Below are 19,826 nucleotides of genomic sequence, written 5' to 3' on the forward strand. Positions count from 1 at the left end.
AGGATGGGAAACAAAAGATGAATAAGACATGTTCTGAAGTATTCATTGCAGAGAATTGTAGACAGGCACAGCAGACTACCACAAAGCAACATGGTAGTAAATGTGGCAGGTAAGATGAGGCTGTTTGAATGCTCCAGAGAGAAGCGCCTCATCCAGGGATAGCATACATAGATGCATCAGAGAAGGCTTAAATACTAAGAAAGGAAAAATTGTACCTTGGTCTTATATGGCAGGCCATCACAGGCAGAGGAGGAAGGACTTAGCTTGGAGTGATCACATGTGGCAGGGTTTGCTAGAATACAAGCAACAGTGAGAAGAATGGCCCCCAGAGAGGCTCGGCAGGCTTCGTGAATCAGGCTAACGAACTCAGACTGTATTCCATAGGCAGTTCATTCCGCATCATTTCATGAGCATCATCGCAGGGCTATGCTTGATACTCAGAACCTAATGGCGAGAAAACCAGTGTCATCCCTGCCTTCACGGGGCTCAAGCTTTAGTGAGACTCAGGTCTTCCTAGGCTGGAGAGATTTGTGTGACAATTATTTGGTGGTAAAGTGGATAAGGCATGGTGACTCATAATTATAAAAAGAGGAGAGGGGCACAGATTGCTATCGAGTCTTTACCACAAAGGATGGGAAGACATGGATTAGGATGAAGAATAACATAGAATAAACCAAACTGCTGCATACCTGCAGTCTTAGCACTTATGGGGTGGAGGCAGGAGAATTGCTGTAAGCTTGTTGTAAGGCCATCATGGTCTATGCAATGAGCTCTAGGCCATCCAGTGAGACTGTCTTTAAACAAAGAAGCAAAGCAATGAATAAGAAGCTTTGGAGAAAGAGGTTAGCCTTGAACTTGTTGAGTGAAGCAGGCATCTTTGCACGGAAGTGGTCGATGAAACCATTGTTCATATAAGTCAGAAGAACAGAGAAGAAACCCATAGATACAAGCCTAGTCTATATCTGTGCTAATTCACTTTACACTAGAGAAAGAAGTTATCTAAGGAGAATGTCTAAGGTAGGAAGAGGCTTCAAAATATCTCAAAGTCTAAGGCGGAGATGGAAAGAGCCAGAGTGTGTTTTAAATGTGCAGTCTGCTGAGATAGGGCTGGGAAAGTCAGAAACAATAATTCTAGCTAGTTCCCTCAGTTTTAGCTTTGAGTTGTCCCAAGCTCTTAAAAAAGCAGTTTGGGCAGAATGAGCTACTGTCCTTGTCCTGGAATGGCCTATAGTCAGGAGAGGCCATGCCTGCCCACTACCAGATGCCTGAAAGACTTCTTTCCATAGAAAGCACCGGAGCTAAAACACTGAAAAGAGAACAAACCAAATGAATTTTTTTTTGCTTCATTCTTAAGAAGTGAAAGAAAAACAAACAAACAAACAAACAAAAAACAACAAACAAACGAAAACTAGAAGCCTTCAAGCTGCTAGAGCAAGGAAAAGGTAAAAACTCTTGCTTGCTTTGAGTATTTTAAACTGCTGTCTTTGAGGTCCTAGAAACGTGAATGGGATTATTTTATATGTAACATATAATATTTACATATCAATCAAGAGGAGCTTCTGATAGATAGAAGTCCGGTTTCAGATGTCTTTCCCCACCTACGACAGTCGAGCCCTGTTTGGAGGGCATCACTGTGCCCACTGTGCAGTCCTGCAAGTGGAGACTCAGTGAGTTCAGAAGTCTTCTCTCTAGCTTGGTGTCTAGGCCTGTAGGTATCTCCTAGACTAATGATTATTATACTTTTAGAGTCTCATGCTCCCTTGAGATCTGATGAACAGTTACAGACATTCTCCCCCCCACACACACCCCATAGGAAAAAATATGCAAATAAGTATGTATATAAACATATGAATTAGTAAAACAGGCGCTCCCTGCCCCCGACATATTTCATAGGTGGCAACTGGACTTCAGGTTAGGGCCTTTGTGTTAGTGGCTTCCTCACAGATGACAACATAGTCATCACTCATTCTGAAATTGTATACACTGATGACAAGAGGCTTCTTTGAGACTTAATTTAGGGCCATGACTAAGATTCGCTGTACATCTAACTCAATGCACCGTTGATTTTATTCTGTCAGCCTTACTTTCCAAGTGGCCCCAAGCAACTCACAACTTCACAGATTCATGTGCTTAATCACATGCACATATTTTAATTTTAAAATAATGATTCTGTTTGGTGAGACCACATATAATCAGAGACATGTGTTATAACTGAAACTCCCTGGTAGATGGCTTTTGGGGGAGTTCTTTCTGATTAGGGCTCTCTTACATATTTATACTGGAAGGGTTCATGAGCTGTTTCTGATACTTGGACTTTAATCTTGCTTAATGAACTGAAGTAAGCACAATTCTCGTTCTGTTTTGGTAACCCTGTGGATTTCTTCTGATGCTCAGTTTCATGTGACTACACCATTCTTGAAATGCTAATACACGATGCTAATTCAAGGAAGGACCACAAAAGTTAGACTTCATTGCAGGGAGCCGTGTTCAGTATTCACAGGCCTACTGGAAGAGTGAGGCTCTCAGAAGAATGATATTAGCTGGAAAATATGGGCGCCTTTTGGCAAACACACAAATTTAAACGTATAGGTTGCACGAAATTTGGATAAACTGAGGTGGAATCCAACACTTCTTGCATGAATGCCTGTATAATGCGGCCATAGCTGTGAGAAAAGAGGAGGCTGCATCTAAGACCCAACACAATGAAAATGCAATGAATCGGAATGCCTCACAGATCATAGCGGAATCAGAATTTCCAGCAAGGAAAATCTTTTCATGGTGAATTAAGTGGTGGATGAAGAAAAACGGTAATGAAAAAGGTGGGCACAGACCACAAACACTGAGCTCAGGGCTCACTGCTGAAGATTTAAGAACCTTAGCTAAAGCTATGCAGAATAGAATGTGGAAAATTGAATTTACTAAACAATTAAGCATTGAATTAATCTACATCCTGCACAGTAGAGAAGTGGGGGAGGGAGTGGAGCAGAACTGAATAAATCAGCGGAGCTCATTAAAAGATAGTGAGTATATCAGGTCTGTTGTGGCAGAGAGAAGGGCAGTTTCCTGCCTGACATGGAGTGATTCCCTGGTTCTAAGTCACCTTTTTGCAGTCTTGCTCTTAATCAGATTAACCACCGTGTTTCTGATGAGGTTAGGCTGCGGCTCTGTATTCTAGCTTGTTATTGCTAGCCTTTCTATTAATTACAAGTCAGATCACCAGTCAACAATAGTAGTGAGGGACAACATAAAGAAAATGAGAGTGCCCAGGAGACGTCACTCGCAGGATCTCATGCATCCTGAAACTCCCACGGGCTCCTGCAGCCTCCCACACGCCTTGCTGGTCTTTTGTTCAATTACAGTTAATGCAATAGTTTGCCATTTTCTCCTTCTAATTATATTTTCAAGTGGGATTTGTAGCACACAGAAAAACATCCTTTTACATGTCGAGGCACCGGGGTTTTGTGCCTGGCATTGTCTGTCCCCTGGGTGCTGTACCATTCTCTCTGCAGAGCTCTGAATAAACAAGTCCCCCTTTTAGAGCTGCAGTTGCACAAACTGAAAATTTATGCATTAACTGTTTGCATTCTGAGCATGTGTTCCAGATTGCATCTTACAGCATTCTTCTGGTATGCTTTAAAATGTGGGTCTGCAAAAACCCACGCTTCTCCTTTCACAGTTCACATGTCTCTCAGTCATGGAATCCACACTTCAATTAGCACTGTTTTTGAGAATACGTACAATGGGTGACTTAAACACACAAGTGATGGGCTCTGTGGCTTGGTTCCATTTTGGGGGTGGCACCAGTCCTCAGGCCTTCAAGGGTGGGGTGAGGTGTCCTTGGAAGAGCACTAGGCCTCTCTTGGGGTTCCAATGCAGCAGGACTTGTGGGCAGGATCTTCGTTTTCTTGTCCCTGGACATCTGAATTGTTTGCTCTTTTCAGCTCTTCTCATTGTCTCTGGGATGGGTAAATGCTTCTCAAGAAATAAACAAAGAACAGTAATTCTACTAGGCATATTCCACTTGTGGAAGGGTCAATAAAATTTACTACAACACAGTCATGAACCATGACCGTCTATGACTGAAATGATATAGACATATTTTACACATAAGATCATCTTGCTTTTCCACTAATAATCTTGAAGACAAACATCACTTCCCAGCCAAAAGCCAGCTTTCTATCCTGTATTCCTTCCACTGCAGGGGATGACCAGTGACTCATGAGGCTGGTTTTGAAAGCAAGTACTAAAAGCTCATTCAAGTCTTTTCTGGTGATGAAGAGAGATTTGGAAGAAGTATCACCGTGATTGTTTTTCCCAAGAATTGAATTTACAGCCAATCTGAATGTTACTTTCAAATGCACCCAGTGATAAGAAGCAACATCTGTTTTCTGTTCAATAGTACAAGAAGGCTCGGCATGGGGCTGAGTGTACACAGTCCATGTGAATCTATTGTTAGCTTTTCTTTTTTGTCTGTGTGCCTGGTCCATTTGTGGTGTACCATCAGGCAAACAGCTGACACACACTAGCTATTATAGACCAGGTCAGATTGTGATATCTTGAAAGCCCTGACAGATTTGTTTCCTAGAATGAAGTAGAGGTCTCTGGGAACACAGTGTTAGAGACCAGTACCTCCATTTTTGCATTTTTAGTGTAATATAGTTAGACTCAAGGGTTAGCAGTGCCCCCTTTATCTGAAATAGTTCCTTGTTTAAAAAGCATGTGGTTACTTACAGACTGACTATTATAATCTGGAAGCTGAAATTGGCAGCTTTTCAACATACCTATGCATCCCTGAGCAAGGACCAGTTTTAAAGATTGGGAATGGTGGCATGGTGTCCCTGTAGGCCTCCCCAGTTTGTCCTTGTCTGATGGGATCACACCCTGTCTACAGATGGCTTTCACTCAGATGTCTCATTTGTGCCCCACAGCCCTCTTGGAATAGAGACCATGATGACACGGCATCCACTCGTTCAGGAGGAACCCCGGGCCCTTCCAGCGGTGGCCACACTTCACACAGTGGGGATAACAGCAGTGAGCAAGGTAGGAGAGGTGTTCTCATTCTCCCTTGCTTCTTGCTTCCTGGTCAAGGGTTGAAAAATGTCAGAAAGTCAGTTACTATCCATAGATCTCCGACAACATAAATCCCATATACTGTGAGCATCTGCTCATCTGGTTCAGTCTCTGGCCCCATTCTTCAGGGCATTCCTGTTGCCTGTCACCTGGTCACCTTCATGAGTCAGCTGAGGCAAGATTAGAGAAATAAAGGAGGAATTCAAATGTGTACAAATAGCATGGTGCTAGTAGTCTGCTGTGACATCTTTGGGGCCTCTCAAGGGACCAGAAAGAAACCTCCATTAAGAGTCCAAATAAACACTGTCTAAAGATTTTTAGAAAGTCCAAATAAACAACACCTTAGGATTCTTAGAAAGAGCTGGCCACCTAGCTCAGTGGTAGAGGGTTTGCCTTGCATGCACATGGCCCTCAGTTTGATCCCAGCATTGCCAAAAGTAGAGTGTGTGTGTTTGGGGGGGTAATTCTTAGAAGGCAATTTGGCAACCTATGGTAGGTTTCCCTCTGCACCGAGGCCACTTTTTTTCTGGTTTTATTTATTTGATTCTCTTTGAGGTTTAGCTTCATTGCAAAGCCAGATCAGACACAGGAGGGAACCCACTTACTTTGTGTTGCTCTTTAGATGCATACTTGTGTCTACACGGGGTGGGGGTGTGTTTATGGACATACATGTTTTCTAATAACTAGTAAGAAATAAAGCTTAAACATCACAGGAGTCTTCAGCAACAAGGAGACTCAATACCTAAATGGTTCAGAGGAGGGCCTTGCTCCTGAGGATTTTGTGTCTAATTATTGAAATTAAAGATAAAAAGTCTGCATCTGGCGATGAAAGACTGCTTTCCTGAAGTTGCCCTGGGTCCACAGTAGGTGCAGCTTTAAAAGTTCGATTTTGTGATCATTTTTTACTGGAGTGTTATTCAGCAAGAGAGGAATTTGGTTGTATAACTTAATTGGGACCCACCAATTAGAACTGCATAGTCTACAATGGATTTAGCATGATTGATTGGGAACCACGAGCGGGGAAGTTTTTTTTTTTAAAGGCAATGGGGGGGTGGCCCCCCCCCCCCCAGAAATAACTTTTGCAAATGTAATTTTAAGCATTGGAGACATTTTATTGTTCAAAAAAAATTTTTGCTGACTTCATCAGAAGTAGAAGCCTAGTGCAAATGGAGCCTGGAATAGTAAGCCAGCCCAGAGCTGAGGTAGAAGCAGGTAACCTCTGACCTCTGACTTTTACTGGAAAATGATATGCAGCATAAATCCAATAGGCCTTTTTTAATTCTCTTTCAAGTGTGTGTGTATGTGCTATGGCATCGGCACCGCTGCTCATAGTGAGGGTAGTGTCAGCACTTTCTATCTGAGGCCTGGCTTGAACAATTCCACTTTACACTATGAGTTCTCAAAAAGGTGTAAATACAATCTAAATTCTTTTTCCTACAGCCCAGAGCTGCTACAGGGGTCACAGCCTAGTGTTTTGTTTGTTTCATTTTTGCTTTCGTTTCTTGCTTTTAAAAAACATATATCATCTAAGGATCAGCGGGTCGTTTACCCGAGGTGTAAAAGCTTACAGACTGAAGAAATGTGCTAGAATTTAGGACTGGAATGCACAAGTTTTCCCAAACACAATCAGAGGATTTTTGAAAGACAAAGATGCAGTACTATCCCCTGCCCCCTCTGCCCATAGCTGGGACCAGAAATGAGGAGTTTACATGTTTTTTACATTGGACCAGTGATGGATGTCCCAAAGCCCAGACAGTGGTGAGCACATATCTCCAGGAGCCTTACACCCTGTGTGTGTCTAGCTTTTTACTCCTGCTGTTTCATTTTAATAATCCCATTTGAATGATCTTGGCTAAATCACTTGAAAGCAATCCTAGGCTTCGAAACATGTCTCAAGTTTTTAAGAGCACTGATGCCCTTGTAGAATACGTGGGTTCCAATCCCAGCACCCATATTAAAAGCTCATGTATCCCTGGTTCCAAGGAACCTGACACCCCTTTCTGGCTTCCTTGAGTGCTATACACATACAGATGAGCCGACACATACACAAACATGTAAATAAAAATACATTTTAAAATGTCAAAAACTACGAAAATCGACCCTGATGCCAGACAAAGCAGAGGGCATCAATACAAGATAGATAAGGTTCAGGATGTGTGGAGGTCCCTCTGCGGTGCAGACCCACATGCCACAAGTTTCCTGCATGTAAGATTCTTCTCATCCCACCCTCTCCCTCATCCATCCTCCTAAGATCCAAATCCAGTTACCCGCACTGTGAGCAGACAGGAATTTTCTGTGCTGAACCCTGCCTCCCACTAACTTGGAGCAGCAGGAAAAGGAAGTATACCTTTAGTTTTCCTTGCTTTCCGGGTGGCTTTTCTCTGGCACATGAGGTTATTCTTGCTGAATGTAGAATGATGCCTGAAAGTGCTTCTAAAACAACTGTGGGCATTTCCATGCTAACCAGGACTCTCCTAAACTTTCTTATCCCTGAGACCTGTGGAGTTGGGCCTTTGTGCAGCATCCGGATTAACTGTTCACAGTGACATCTGCATGCTTTTCCTGTCTGCCCCTTCTGGCAGGCCTGGGAGTGGAAGCGGTGCCAGCGTTTGGCTCATCGTACATGTCCTAAACAGTTATTTACACAGTTTGAGTTCATTTTAGTCAACTGGATAAATAACAGCCCTCTTCAAAAGATTTATAAATTCATAAATATGCCCTCATACATACCCAATAGAAAGAAATAGCTAAATCTGTCAAGAACATTCCCAAAGAGGTGTTTCCCCCACAGGCAGGAGCAGGACACATTTCAAATCTTTCTTCACTACATTACTTGAATTGAACTTATTGTTAGGGGTTTATTTTTATCACTTCATTAGAGTAGCTGTGGAAAAAAATAAATAAATGGGTAGACAGACAGACAGACAGACAGACAGACAGACAGACATATAAAAAGTCCCTTAAGCTTTGGCTGTTAGTTAAATAGCCTGTCTAATGCACAGTGTAGATACTAAACACCAATGTACATTTCATATGTGTCCTGTATATTTTTTGAACCCTCAAGAAAGTAAGTCATCTAGGAAAATCTTAACTTGCTGATAAATTCAGAAGTACAATAACTCTTAGAGCTTTGGCAATTTTGGCAATTCTCTAACACCTGATCTTTTTCACATTAATAACTGTTATAATCAATAAAATAATTTCAAGATAAATTTTGCATAAGTATAAATAAGTAAATCAAGGTGTAGGCATTAAAAAGAAAATATAGATCAGGTCTATAATTATGAAGACACCAAGTATGTTATGATTGAGGAACTCGATGTTAATTCATAATTTGTACAATATGTCCATGTTGGACTTCCATTGCTGTGTCAAAACATCTTGAAACAATTCCTTAAAGAAGGATTTATTTTATTTCGGCTCATGTCTACAGGGGTGGAAACCTTGAAAAGGCCTTGATCCCTTGCACCTCCCTCGTGTCTGAGCATGTGTGTGTAACGAGGCTGAATATGATGGGGCATGTGGGGTAGTTGTGTGTCACTTCATGGTAGACAGAAGGTAGAAAGACAACAAAAGACAGACTAGGATATAGTACATGGTCCCGTGACCTACTTCCTCCAGCCGAGTAATCCATCCAACTGTGGATTTGTCAATGGATCACTCCATTGATGAGGTTTGAGTCTTCATGTCCATTTACTTTTCAAACACCCATCCGCTGACAGCCAAACCTTTAACACATGAACCTTTTGAAGGGACACTTCATATTTAAGCCATAACAACTCTTCCTATGTCCCCTGCTTTCATTTCACATTAACACTCATGACCTCTTTCCGGAAATTGATTCTCTTAACAGTGAAGCCCCTTAAAACTAGCTTTTAGAAGGAAGGGCTTCATGTCTGTCATTTGCCTAGGGATTCTGTTGCTGTTGCTATGACATTGACTTTTTTGGATTTTTGTCTGTTCTGTAACTTTCTTGAAAGAATTTCCAAAGATATTAAGAGTCAGTTCTGTTTTATCCCCTTGGCTCTTTGCTAGCTTCCAATTTTGCAGGAGAAACAGGAAGTAGAGGAGATACACAAGCAGGTCACAGTAAAAGTCAACCCTGAGACCTTCTATTCTGGGCTGCGCAAGTGCTTTAGGACAGGGTGTCCTCAGCACTCCCGTGTGGTGCGGCTTGTAGATGGTGCACACACTGGCACATGTCCATTTTCATATGTCTCCTTTATCTTTCTCTGCATGGTTGTCCCGCTGAGCAGAGCACAGCCCTACTGTAGGAAGTAGCTTGGAGCAGAATGCCTAGGCAACCTAGTGCCTCCTCTTACTACATCCAAACTCCTCGCTGCAGCCATTCTGCCTCACAAGCAGCTCTAGTAATGATTGGCAGAATTAGGAGTTTGGACATGTCTCCAAAGTCAAGGGAGCTGCCTAGCTGATGATAAAAATAATAGCACCGGATGGAAGGGGGTTGGGTTAGGTAGGTATGTCTTTCCATTTCCTCATCATGTGGGCCAGGCCATGTGGGAAGAGAGAAGCTAAGAGGTTACCTAAAGGTCACATATTGGTTGACGAATGAATTGAGGCTCAACATTGTTGGTGTGACCTCAGAACCTAAGTTCCTGACTGTCATGGACTCTTCCATACAGTATTTGCATGTGCCTTGTGAATAGGAAAGTAGGCTGTTTGTCAGACCTTTCTGTTGCCAATACAGTCACCCTTCTCCTGTGCCTGGACTGGTCCAGAGCTGAGCTCTGATATGGAATGGGTGGAATCAGTTAGCTAGAGAGCTTTGTATTCTAAGAGGAGGGAGCGACGACTGTGGAGATCCAGAGGGAGCACAGTGTTTGATAGGATTCATTTGTATTCTGTCTTAAGAGCCTGTACTACTTCCCACCTTCAAAGACTTCCTGAATCTAGAGTAAGAGCATAGACGACAAGGCAGAGGTTTTCTCCTGCAGATCATTTCCCACTTAAAGCTCATCTGATTTTCCTTTGTGTGTGTGTGTGCGTGCGTGCGTGCGTGTGCGTGTGTGTGTGTGTGTGTGTGTGTGTGTGAGAGAGAGAGAGAGAGAGAGAGAGAGAGAGAGAGAGAGAGGCTAAAGAAAAAGTATTATGAGAAACATATCAACCTGAAAGGAGTTCAGTGATTACTGGAGACTCTAAAACCTACTTGTGAGGGGCTGGAGAGATGGCTTAGTGGTTAAGAGCACTGGCTGATCTTCCTGAAGACCGGGGTTCAATTCCCAGCACCCACATTGCAACTTACAACTGTCTATAACTCCTGTTCTATGGGATCTGACACCCTCACACAGACAGATAGCCAAATCACTAATGTACATAAAATGAAAATAAATAAAATCAAAATCAAAAAATCCACTTGTGAACTTCTTCTGGGGGCAGGACTCCAATCACCAACAGGGCTGCTGAGAAACATAAAAAGCTAAAGCAGTGTGTCTCTTTAAAAGAGAATAACTGACAAGAAGTGCCGTTTCTGTATCATACAGTATCAATAGTTGTGACGCCTCCCACCGCCCTCACCCCCTCCACCCAGCTTTTGTATGAGTTCAGGCAACAGAGGCAGAGGGCAGTTCTCTGTATTATTGCGGGGAATTTCTAGGCATTTGTTCAGATCAGTGAGGCCAGCAGGCAGAGTTGTGGGAGAGGGGGTGGGAAACAGAGGAAGGGAGGTGGGGAAGGGCCACATTGTGTTCCAGATGACTGAACAAGGATTTATATACCAGCTCGCCTTTTACATGAAGAAGAAAAGTAATAACAGCCCAAACCCACGCATTTGAAACAGTCAGCTGTCCAGCGAATAAAGGGATAGGTGAGAAGGGGCTCTCTGATTGGATGTCTTAATGAGCACATTTCGCACAGAGTTGGGGCTGCAATTCCCCCTGACCTTTGCCCTTTATTGACCAAACTGACACTTCATTTTTCACATACTTCCAATTATGGCTTGGCTTAAGTGTTACCCTCCCTCCTTTATTTCTTTCCTATGGACAACTTGAGAGTGGTTGAGGCCACAGAAGATATTTTAATTTGAAAAAGTGCCCTAGCAACTCAGGTTTAGGTTGTAATCTGAAACTGTTCTCTGTTTGCAAGTTTTCAAATGAAAACATCACGTTAATACTGCTTGTTTAGAAACAGTTATCTTAAAAAAAAATTCCAACTGGATTTAAAAACAAAATATTCTTAACTTTGAAAATGAAGAAACAATAATTCTTCCTTCCTTTTTCTTCTCTTTCTTCCTTTCTTATTCCCTTCCTTCCTTCCTTCCTTCCTTCCTTCCTTCCTTCCTTCCTTCCTTCCTTCATCCATTTTTCTTTCTTCCTTTCTTCTTTCTCCTTTCACTCCTTCCTTCCTTCCTCTTTTTCCTTCCTCTGTTTCCTTCTTCCTCTCTTTGTTTCATTAGTCTGCTGGGGGAGTCACTGAGTGGTCACATTTGTTCTCACTTGCTCCTTAGGTATTGCTTCTCTCCTGGGGCTGCTTGTATTCCAATGACTCTCTGATGTAGTTTGATTAAAACACTTTTCAGAAGAGGACAAAGTAAAACGTAATTGTGCCCACAGACTCTGACCCTCAGCTAGTGACCACTCTGTTACTTTGGCTATGCATGCTTGCTATGCCAGCGCAGATTAAGGCAAGACCTCTATAGGTAGTGACAGGCAGGATAGGAAAATAATTTTCTGGTGGGAAAAGTCAGGTATAGAAAAGAAAAGAGGAAGTTATTATTCTTCACAAATACCCGTTATCAGAGAGTTCGTGTTATTAACTTATCAGAGAAGATAGATTAGCTGTGTAGAGAGTTATTTTCCCAAGAACTCCTTGTGGTGCACTTTCTTTTCCTTTTGCTGACCCATCTAGATGACTGATCCTTCTCTTTTCTCTGCTTGCTTGATTTAAGCATCACAAAAGCAAGGCATCTTCAAGAAACATTGCTTCACCATCTTAAGCAGTAACTGTATTTTGTAGGGCATGAACTTGGCTGTAAGCATTTTCACTAAAAGGCCATCTCTTGCCTATCTCTGGTAAACTGGAGGTCATTGTTTTTCATCTTAAACTACCAAAAAATGCACTTGGAATTATGGATGGACCAACAGAGTTCTCTTTAACAAATCTCTGTCTCAAAAGTGAATGGAATGTTACCTACTTTATTATGTAGCCCTCTGGCATATCCATGGCATATTTTTTACTATAATATGGTAATAAAAGAATATGTGAAAGACAGACAAAGGTTCTGTCTTTCTCTGTAAGGTGACCTCTGTTACCAAGTAACTGCTTTACTTATGAGCTTATTAAAAACTCAAAAAAATGAGCTTTTCATACTTCACAGGCATTGATGTGAAAATGAGCTGTCCTGTGAGTAGTTTTCTTGATCATTTTTAGAACAATTGATTAGCCAAAGAGCTCCTGTCATTAGTTGACATTGACTGATAGCAATTTGTCCCAAGCTCTGAAGGTCAGTTAGATAGCTGAAGTTTCAGCTTGCCTTTGATTGACCTCTACTGCTTCCATTCTCCTGTGATTGGGTTTGAATGGGTCTGACCCTCGCCTAGCAAAGACAGGACATTAGTCAACAGGGCCATTCCTTAGCTTCTTGTTGATTGCTCATTTTTATTTATGTGTGAACTCAGTTTGTATTTCTTACCAGGTTTTATATCTCAATTTTAAAAGAGATACTACTAATTAAATATGCCTTTAGAGACACAGTTCTATTTTACTTCTGGTTTGAAGTATATTGAAGAGAGTGCTTAGTATGAAATGCCACAGGATTTGCTGCTGGCACTGGCCTGAGTAGGTAGTTATTGCTGAAAGTCATGCATTGGTGTTCTGTTGTTGTTCCCTTTAAGGGGCAAGGGTCCTAGCATGGCTTACAAACTCTAAAATCATACACAAGCTCTGTGGATTCTCTGGCTACTTTGTCTTCCAGGAATCATGCACTACTTTTCAATAAGGGAGAACGGAATGGTAGAGGATCACTAATATGCTCTTAGATCAATGCATTCTCTAGCCCTGCAGCCAGTAGCTGAAGCTTTTTAAAAGAGGAGTCTACTGCTTCGTTTTGCGCTTCTGTAAATTAAAGAGTGCTTCTTGCTTAGAAAAACATTGGTGGTCCCACAAGAGTGGAATGTATTTTCTACTGCAGTGGATCTGTTATTTGTGTTTATAATATTCTGGTCTTTCTTTCCCAAGCTTTAAGGTATTTTTCAAAAACACCTTGCATAGAGAGAATATTTTTGGCACTCATATTAATGAAATGAATTTTACTATTTTATGCAAACAATAAAAATGTTTCTCTTAGCTTTAAAATATCAGGCCTAAAGTTCTAATTATTTAATCCAGTCCCTGGGTAAGGCCTTTGTTTTCTCTTGTCCCTTCCCCTGTAACTCTGCTCTAGGTCTTAAATTGGAAATAAAAGAAAGAGAAAAAGAAAAGAAAGAAAGAAACTTGTTCTTTAGGTTGGCTCTCCCAAATGTTTCAAGGCCACACACAGTTTAAACCCATGTTTTAGTTTCTACTCAAGAAAAATAAATGAGGAGAGAATCCATTATTCCAGGTGAAGATTCTCCATACCATGCCATTCTTGGCAAGATCCAAGTAAAGAAGTTAATACTAGAGACGTGCCCCTTTAACATAGCCCAAGGAGAAAAAGAGAGCTTAGAATTATAGTCTGTCCTGCAGACACATCAAGACATTATCAGAAGCTATATTTAGGGGCTGAGGTATAGACGTATATATTCTAGCCAAATTATCAAAAATATTTACGTTCTTCCTGGGTATCAGGTGTGGGCTATGGGGATGAGCAGGTCATTCATTGTGTTTGTCCTTAGGAAGCTTGTGTGTGCTACCGAGAAAATTATGCACATGGTAGTGAAATGGTCACTAAGTCCTGGATATTCTTGGGAACTTTGACTGTGTTGAGTCCTCGATGCACTGATGGCCCAGCCCTGAGGAACCAGTCTGAAACCAGGGCTCATCATTTCTTAGTTACTATTAGTTACCTGACTGTCAATTCAGACTGATCTTCTTCACGGGATTTTGACATCTTGGTTGAGTCTCTTTGGCAGTCTGATGAAGCCAGTAGATAACTTTGACAGAGTAATATTTTGTTACTAATATATTAAAATATGCAGGATTAGATGTGGGCACTACTTGTATTGAAATCCCATTATTTGAAATTTTGTAACAAAGCCATATAAGTGCTGTCTTTAATATGCATTCACTAATAAGGTCTAGCAGTAAATGTCTAGTCCATTTTTGAAGCAGTGATGAAAGTAAAATATGTGATACTGTGTTTGTAGCAGGCACATATGTAATATGATTGCCTCTGGGAACGAGTCATGGGGACTGCTAAACGTTATGGGGTTTGTTACTTGCCTGCATACACTCCTGAAGGAAATACAAAATCCAATTACAGATTAGTGAGACTCGGGTCTCTAAGACGATGATCTTTCTAGTTCTAGTAAGTTATATCCCTTCAGTTCTAACTGTAGAGGTTCCTGGTCAGAGAGCAGAAGCAGTAACTGCAGGACTTATCCCCCCAGCCCCTAGAGCCTCTGACCCTCTTCAGCTCTATCCCAGGATCTCATGTTCTTTACCATATGTTGAGGTGAGCAGTTTATGGGGCATCCTTCCCAGGCTTTCTTGGAAGGGACTGTGTATTCATCACCTTTAAGTCTCCTGTGCCCTGCACAGTTGCAGTGATATAGCTATGAATGGATACTTTCTTATTAAAGATGACTGCTTTTAAACCTCAAATGCACTATATTCCCATTCCAGACTGATTGCTTCTGGGTGCCAGAGAGCTAATTTCACAGAACAATCTGTCAAAGTGTAAATAGATACCAAAATGCCACTTGTCTCAACGATGCAGTTTGGGGGCCCAATCAGGGAAAGAATTAATGGCAAGCTACTTCAGATGTCAGTGGTAGTTGGGATGTGCTGTAAACCACCCTATGTGTGATTCTTCATTCTGCCTACTCACGCTACTGGATACTGTGCTGTGCCACTTAATGAGCATCTAATGAAAAGATGGGTGGAGGCAGCCACAGCCTTGCAGGGTGAATTCTGAAACAGGAAGAAGAGTAACAATGCTACCCTAGGAGGATGCCTTTATGCCCTCTGCCCTTCCTAGTAGCAGATACAGTTTCCTCCCCTGGGATGTGATATTTAGCTCTGCTCCCAAGTTCATCTCTCTTCCCGCCTATGATTGCTAGCATTAATTAAGAATGGTAGTAGATATTTTGGCTGTTGGCCTGGCCAAAAACAACAACAACAAAACCCAAACAATACATTTAGGCCAAGCAATTTTCTTAAAAAGATGTAGGCATTGTCTGCCTCTTGTATTGATTGGTCCCTGAAGTGTAGTTGGTGAAGTCGGGTTTTGCTCCTGTCTGGCTTTGTGGATTAGTTCTGTCTTGCAGATAATTTTCCATAATTACTTAACCTGAAAGCGTTCTGTCTGATTAGCACAATTAGCTTTGGCTTTCTCCCATTCACCAATATTAACCCATATGCATTTTCTTCTCGACATTGTGCACAACAAACAATGCTGTCCAACTCCTTTTTACTTATTTCTATGTCAGAAAAAGAAGACAAGATGCTCTACAGCGAGTCTTCAAATTCCATCACTGTCTTGGGGTTTCTATTGCTATAACCATGACCATGATCATGACGACGACCAAAAGTAGCTTGCAGAGGAAAGAGTAGTTTTTAGTTTACCATTCTTGGGTTACACTCTAGCACTGACAGACAGACTTTAAGGCAGGAATTCAAACAAGACATGAACCTGAAGGCAGAAACTGAAGCAGAAGCCATGGAGTAGTTCTGAGTTCTGCATGCTAGCTTTCTCCCCATGGCTTGCTAAGACTGCTTTCTTATAACACCCAGGACCACCACCCCAGGGGTTGCACTGCCTCCAGCAAACTGGGTTCTCCCACATCAATCAGTAATTAAGAAAATACACTACTGACTTGCCTATAGGTACATCTTTTTTTTTTTTTTTTTTTTGGTATTTCGAGACAGGGTTTCTCTATTTAGCCCTGGCTGTCCTGGAACTCCCTCTGTAGACCAGACTGGCCTCGAACTCAGAAATCCGCCTGTCTCTGCCTCCCAAGTGCTGGGATTAAAGGCGTGCGCCACCACCGCCCGGCCCTATAGGTACATCTTATGGAGGCATTTTCTCAACTGAGAGTCCCTCTGCCCAAATGCCTCAAGGTTGTGTCAAGTTGACTTAAAAATAACCCAGACAGTCAGCATAATATATTTTTAAGGAAAGGGAATAGAAAAGAAATTGCATAAAATATCTAATTTCTCTATAGATTTGTTACTGAAGAGTCAGCTTTTGATCAATGCTCTCTCTATAGAACTTCATTTGTTTCAGCGGAGTCTGCCCTTGAGGAATCCTATTAAAATGTGTTTGTAATACCTTTCCATTCTTTTTATACTTTGATACCTTGGGATAAAAACATATACAGATGTTCCTTAATGTACAGTGGGATATGACCTGATTAACTTATCTTTAATGGAAAATATTAAAAATAGATAATGTATCTAGTACCCCTACCCTTCTGCACATCCTAGCTTCACAACATAACACATTCTAGTTGCTTATCTTCGTGTTCTTGTGGCTGACTGGGAAATACAACTCACTGCTACCGACTAGCATTGTGAGACAGTATCCTGCCACACAGCACTAGCCCAGGAAAAGATCCATATATGAAACGTGGAGTCTACTGAACATGTATCACATTTCCACAACAGAAAAGATGCGAGATCATTAATTTAGCCATAAGTTAGTGTCATCTATATTGAACTTTAAGATATGTATCTGTTTTCCACTGTATCCAAAGATTTTGGAACATTAGCAAAAGTATATAAGTTAAAAAGTCTTGGTGCTGGAAATGTAGCTTGGTTGGAAGAGTACTTACCAAGCATTTATGAAGCCCTGGGCTCCATTGTCAGTACCACATGAAACTGGGTGTTGTATCGTCATGCAGGCCTGTCACCCCAGCACTGGGATGGTGAAGATAGAATGGATAGAAAATCAAAGTCATTCTCAGTAACACAGTCAGGTAGAGCTCAGTCTGGTGTGGATCTCATTCTTGAAAGAAAGACAGAGGAGAAGTTGCTAGACTTCAAGTCGACAGAAGAATATGTAATATACAATCATGAATAGTAGCTAGAAGTTGGCAGTTAATTTACCACTGTTCCAACACCCTGGTGCATGTATGAAATACAATATGCTACAAGATTTATAGTATCATGAAAGTTTCTCAGAATGGCAGGAATTGATATCAGAAAGAAATTTTGTCAGGAGTCCTCTTGCAGGGAGCCCTGTGTGAAGGCCAGTGACACCCTCAACATCTGCATGACTCCTCCTAATCCCCTCACCTCCTACCTCAGTGCTACAAATGTAAAAACACCCCATAACTATGTGATTCCTTGACATGACTAGGTGCGCAGCTCACACTCAGTCACACCTTGACAGTTGTCATTCTGTCTCAATATGCCAGTCGTCTCGGTTGGCCATTGTCTTAATGTAACTAAGGTGTTCATTATCTTGTGATATCAGAAGGGCTTTCCCTGCTTGTCTATCTCCTTCTGATCATATCATGGAGTGTCAGCATCACACTTCAGATTCTTCTCCCTCTGCCTGGGGCCAGGCAAGGAGATACGAGCATTCTTGTCACTTAGTTCCCTAGAGACAGATTAATGGAACCAGAGAGATTGAGATGCTGAGGGACATCTTAGGTATCACAATCTTTCAAAGGGAAAATCCCTAGTTAATACTTTACCCAATAAAATTTGGATTATGGGTATTCACATTACAACATTTTAGCACCAAGAACATCACCTTTCATAAAAGGAATAAATTTTAACACAAATAGATGGGGTTGTTTGATACCGTGGATTTGAAGTTTATGCGTGGGTGTTCCCAAATGTAGGAGAGGTGAAAACAGTCTTGATTTCTTAGTTTTTCAAGACAAAATTTCTTTTTGTATCCTCAGCCATCTTGAAACTCTTACTGTAGACCAGGCTAGCACAGAACTCAGAGATCTGACTGCCTCTGGGGCCCAAGTGCTAGTATTAAAGGCATGCACCACAGGACCTGGTTTGTTCACTTATTTAGTGAGCATGAAGTGAATGTGGATTGTACATGCCACTGGTGTGGTAAGATGTGAACATGGTGAATGTTCAGTGGGAGAGCCAAGGGTTTACCTAGAGTCAGGGAAGCTGTAGGAATGATTCAACTCAGTGTGATGCAGGGGACTGACAAAGATGCAGTCCCATTGGTCTGGATACAGCCTGGCTTCCATCTTTCTGTGGCAGGCATTCTTGTCAAGGCTGAGTGGAACTCACACATTGGTCCTTCACTAGTGTCTTCGTTTTTTGGCAACTACTTCATTTCCCAGAATTGGCCCCAGGGAGGGAAACATGATTCCCCATCTACGTTCAGTGGAATAGTCACTAATATGAAGATGGGACAGATACAGAAGAGTATCAGAGACAAATATGTCTTTTCATAAAGGAAGCAGCACCGCACAACATAGGAACTGTCAGCCAGACCATCAATCAGGATAGAAGAATGGATGAATCTGACAAAATGCCTAAGAGGTAATAATGGCAAGAAAAAAGACCCCAAAGGGGCTCCTAAGAAGCAAACAGGTGTCCCTGAATACAATCTAGTTGTGGCCCAATTCAGGACCCAGTAAAGGAGGGATGAAGGCACAGGAAGGCTGCCAGTAGCCTGCCAGTTCAAATGTACAAAGTCTGCACTTAAGCAGAGGATGAGTCTGGAAGTGGAGCAGGACTGGACTAGACTGAGAGATCACACACACATCATGTCAGAAAGGTCGGAAATGACATCAAGATCTCAGACTGTGGAATGCAAAGATTTTATTGAGTACTCCCCTTCCCCTTCTGCCTTTGTTTCCTCCAGCCCTTCCTTCTTCTTAATGTTTTCACTCTTACTGGTTTTGTCAGGGTAATGGTGTGTTCATCTTGTTGTGTGTGTGTGAAGGTCAGAGAACAACTTGTTTGTGTCTATTAGTTCTCTCCTTCCACCATGTGGGTTTTCTGAAGTTGAACTCAGGATGTCAGGCTTGGTGACAAATGCCTTTACCTGTTGAGCCATCTCTCCTTCCTTCCTCTTTCTCTTCTGCTTTTTTTTTTTTGAGACAGTCTCTCTATCCTGGCTATCCTGGAACTCACCATGTAGTCCAGGCTGGCCTTGAATTTTCACAGAAATTGGCCTGCTTCTGCATGTCATGTGCTGGGAATAAAGGCGTGCACCACTACACCCAACTTCAGTGTGTAGCCTCAGGTCCCTAGGAAAGGACCACCTAGAGAGCCAGCTGCCTCTTCTCTGTACCCTAATAGGCATTACTGACCCTTTTCAGCCCTTCCTGGGGGTGCTCTCCAGCTCCCTGCTGCCCTTCTGTACTGCAGTCTCATGGAGAAGCCTCTGGCTTTGTTGTGTTGGTCCAGGACCTGGGCAGAAAGACTGGCCAAGCTCTCATGGGAATTCAGTGACTCATTTCATCAGTTTACTGCTCAGAAGATTAGGTGACCTCCCCCCTGCTTGACAACTGGCTGATGAGTGTTTCCTGCTTATCCTGGAGTCAATGGAGCCTCATGGACTCCCAACAGATGCACATCCCAGGGCTGCACTGCCTCATCCACTTCCTGCCTACAACGTTGGCTTTTGCTGAAGCTTCAAATTACCTCCCCAAGTCCAATAGAATCCAGGATAG

At 42.1% G+C, this 19,826-nt stretch overlaps 1 protein-coding gene across 2 annotated transcripts in view; it reads left to right on the forward strand.

Annotated features, from left to right (window-relative positions):
- Meis1 (Meis homeobox 1) overlaps positions 1–19,826 on the forward strand; it is a 140,139-nt gene that overhangs the window by 25,984 nt on the left and 94,329 nt on the right. For both annotated transcript variants that reach the window (XM_028777746.1, XM_028777743.1), the window contains exon 7: positions 4,929–5,040. In XM_028777746.1, coding sequence (XP_028633579.1) covers positions 4,929–5,040 — 112 coding nt within the window. The remainder of the gene's footprint in view (positions 1–4,928; positions 5,041–19,826) is intronic.

Source organism: Grammomys surdaster, unplaced genomic scaffold, assembly GCF_004785775.1.
Source record: "Grammomys surdaster isolate TR1022 unplaced genomic scaffold, NIH_TR_1.0 67, whole genome shotgun sequence".
Taxonomy (NCBI): Eukaryota; Metazoa; Chordata; class Mammalia; order Rodentia; family Muridae; genus Grammomys; species Grammomys surdaster.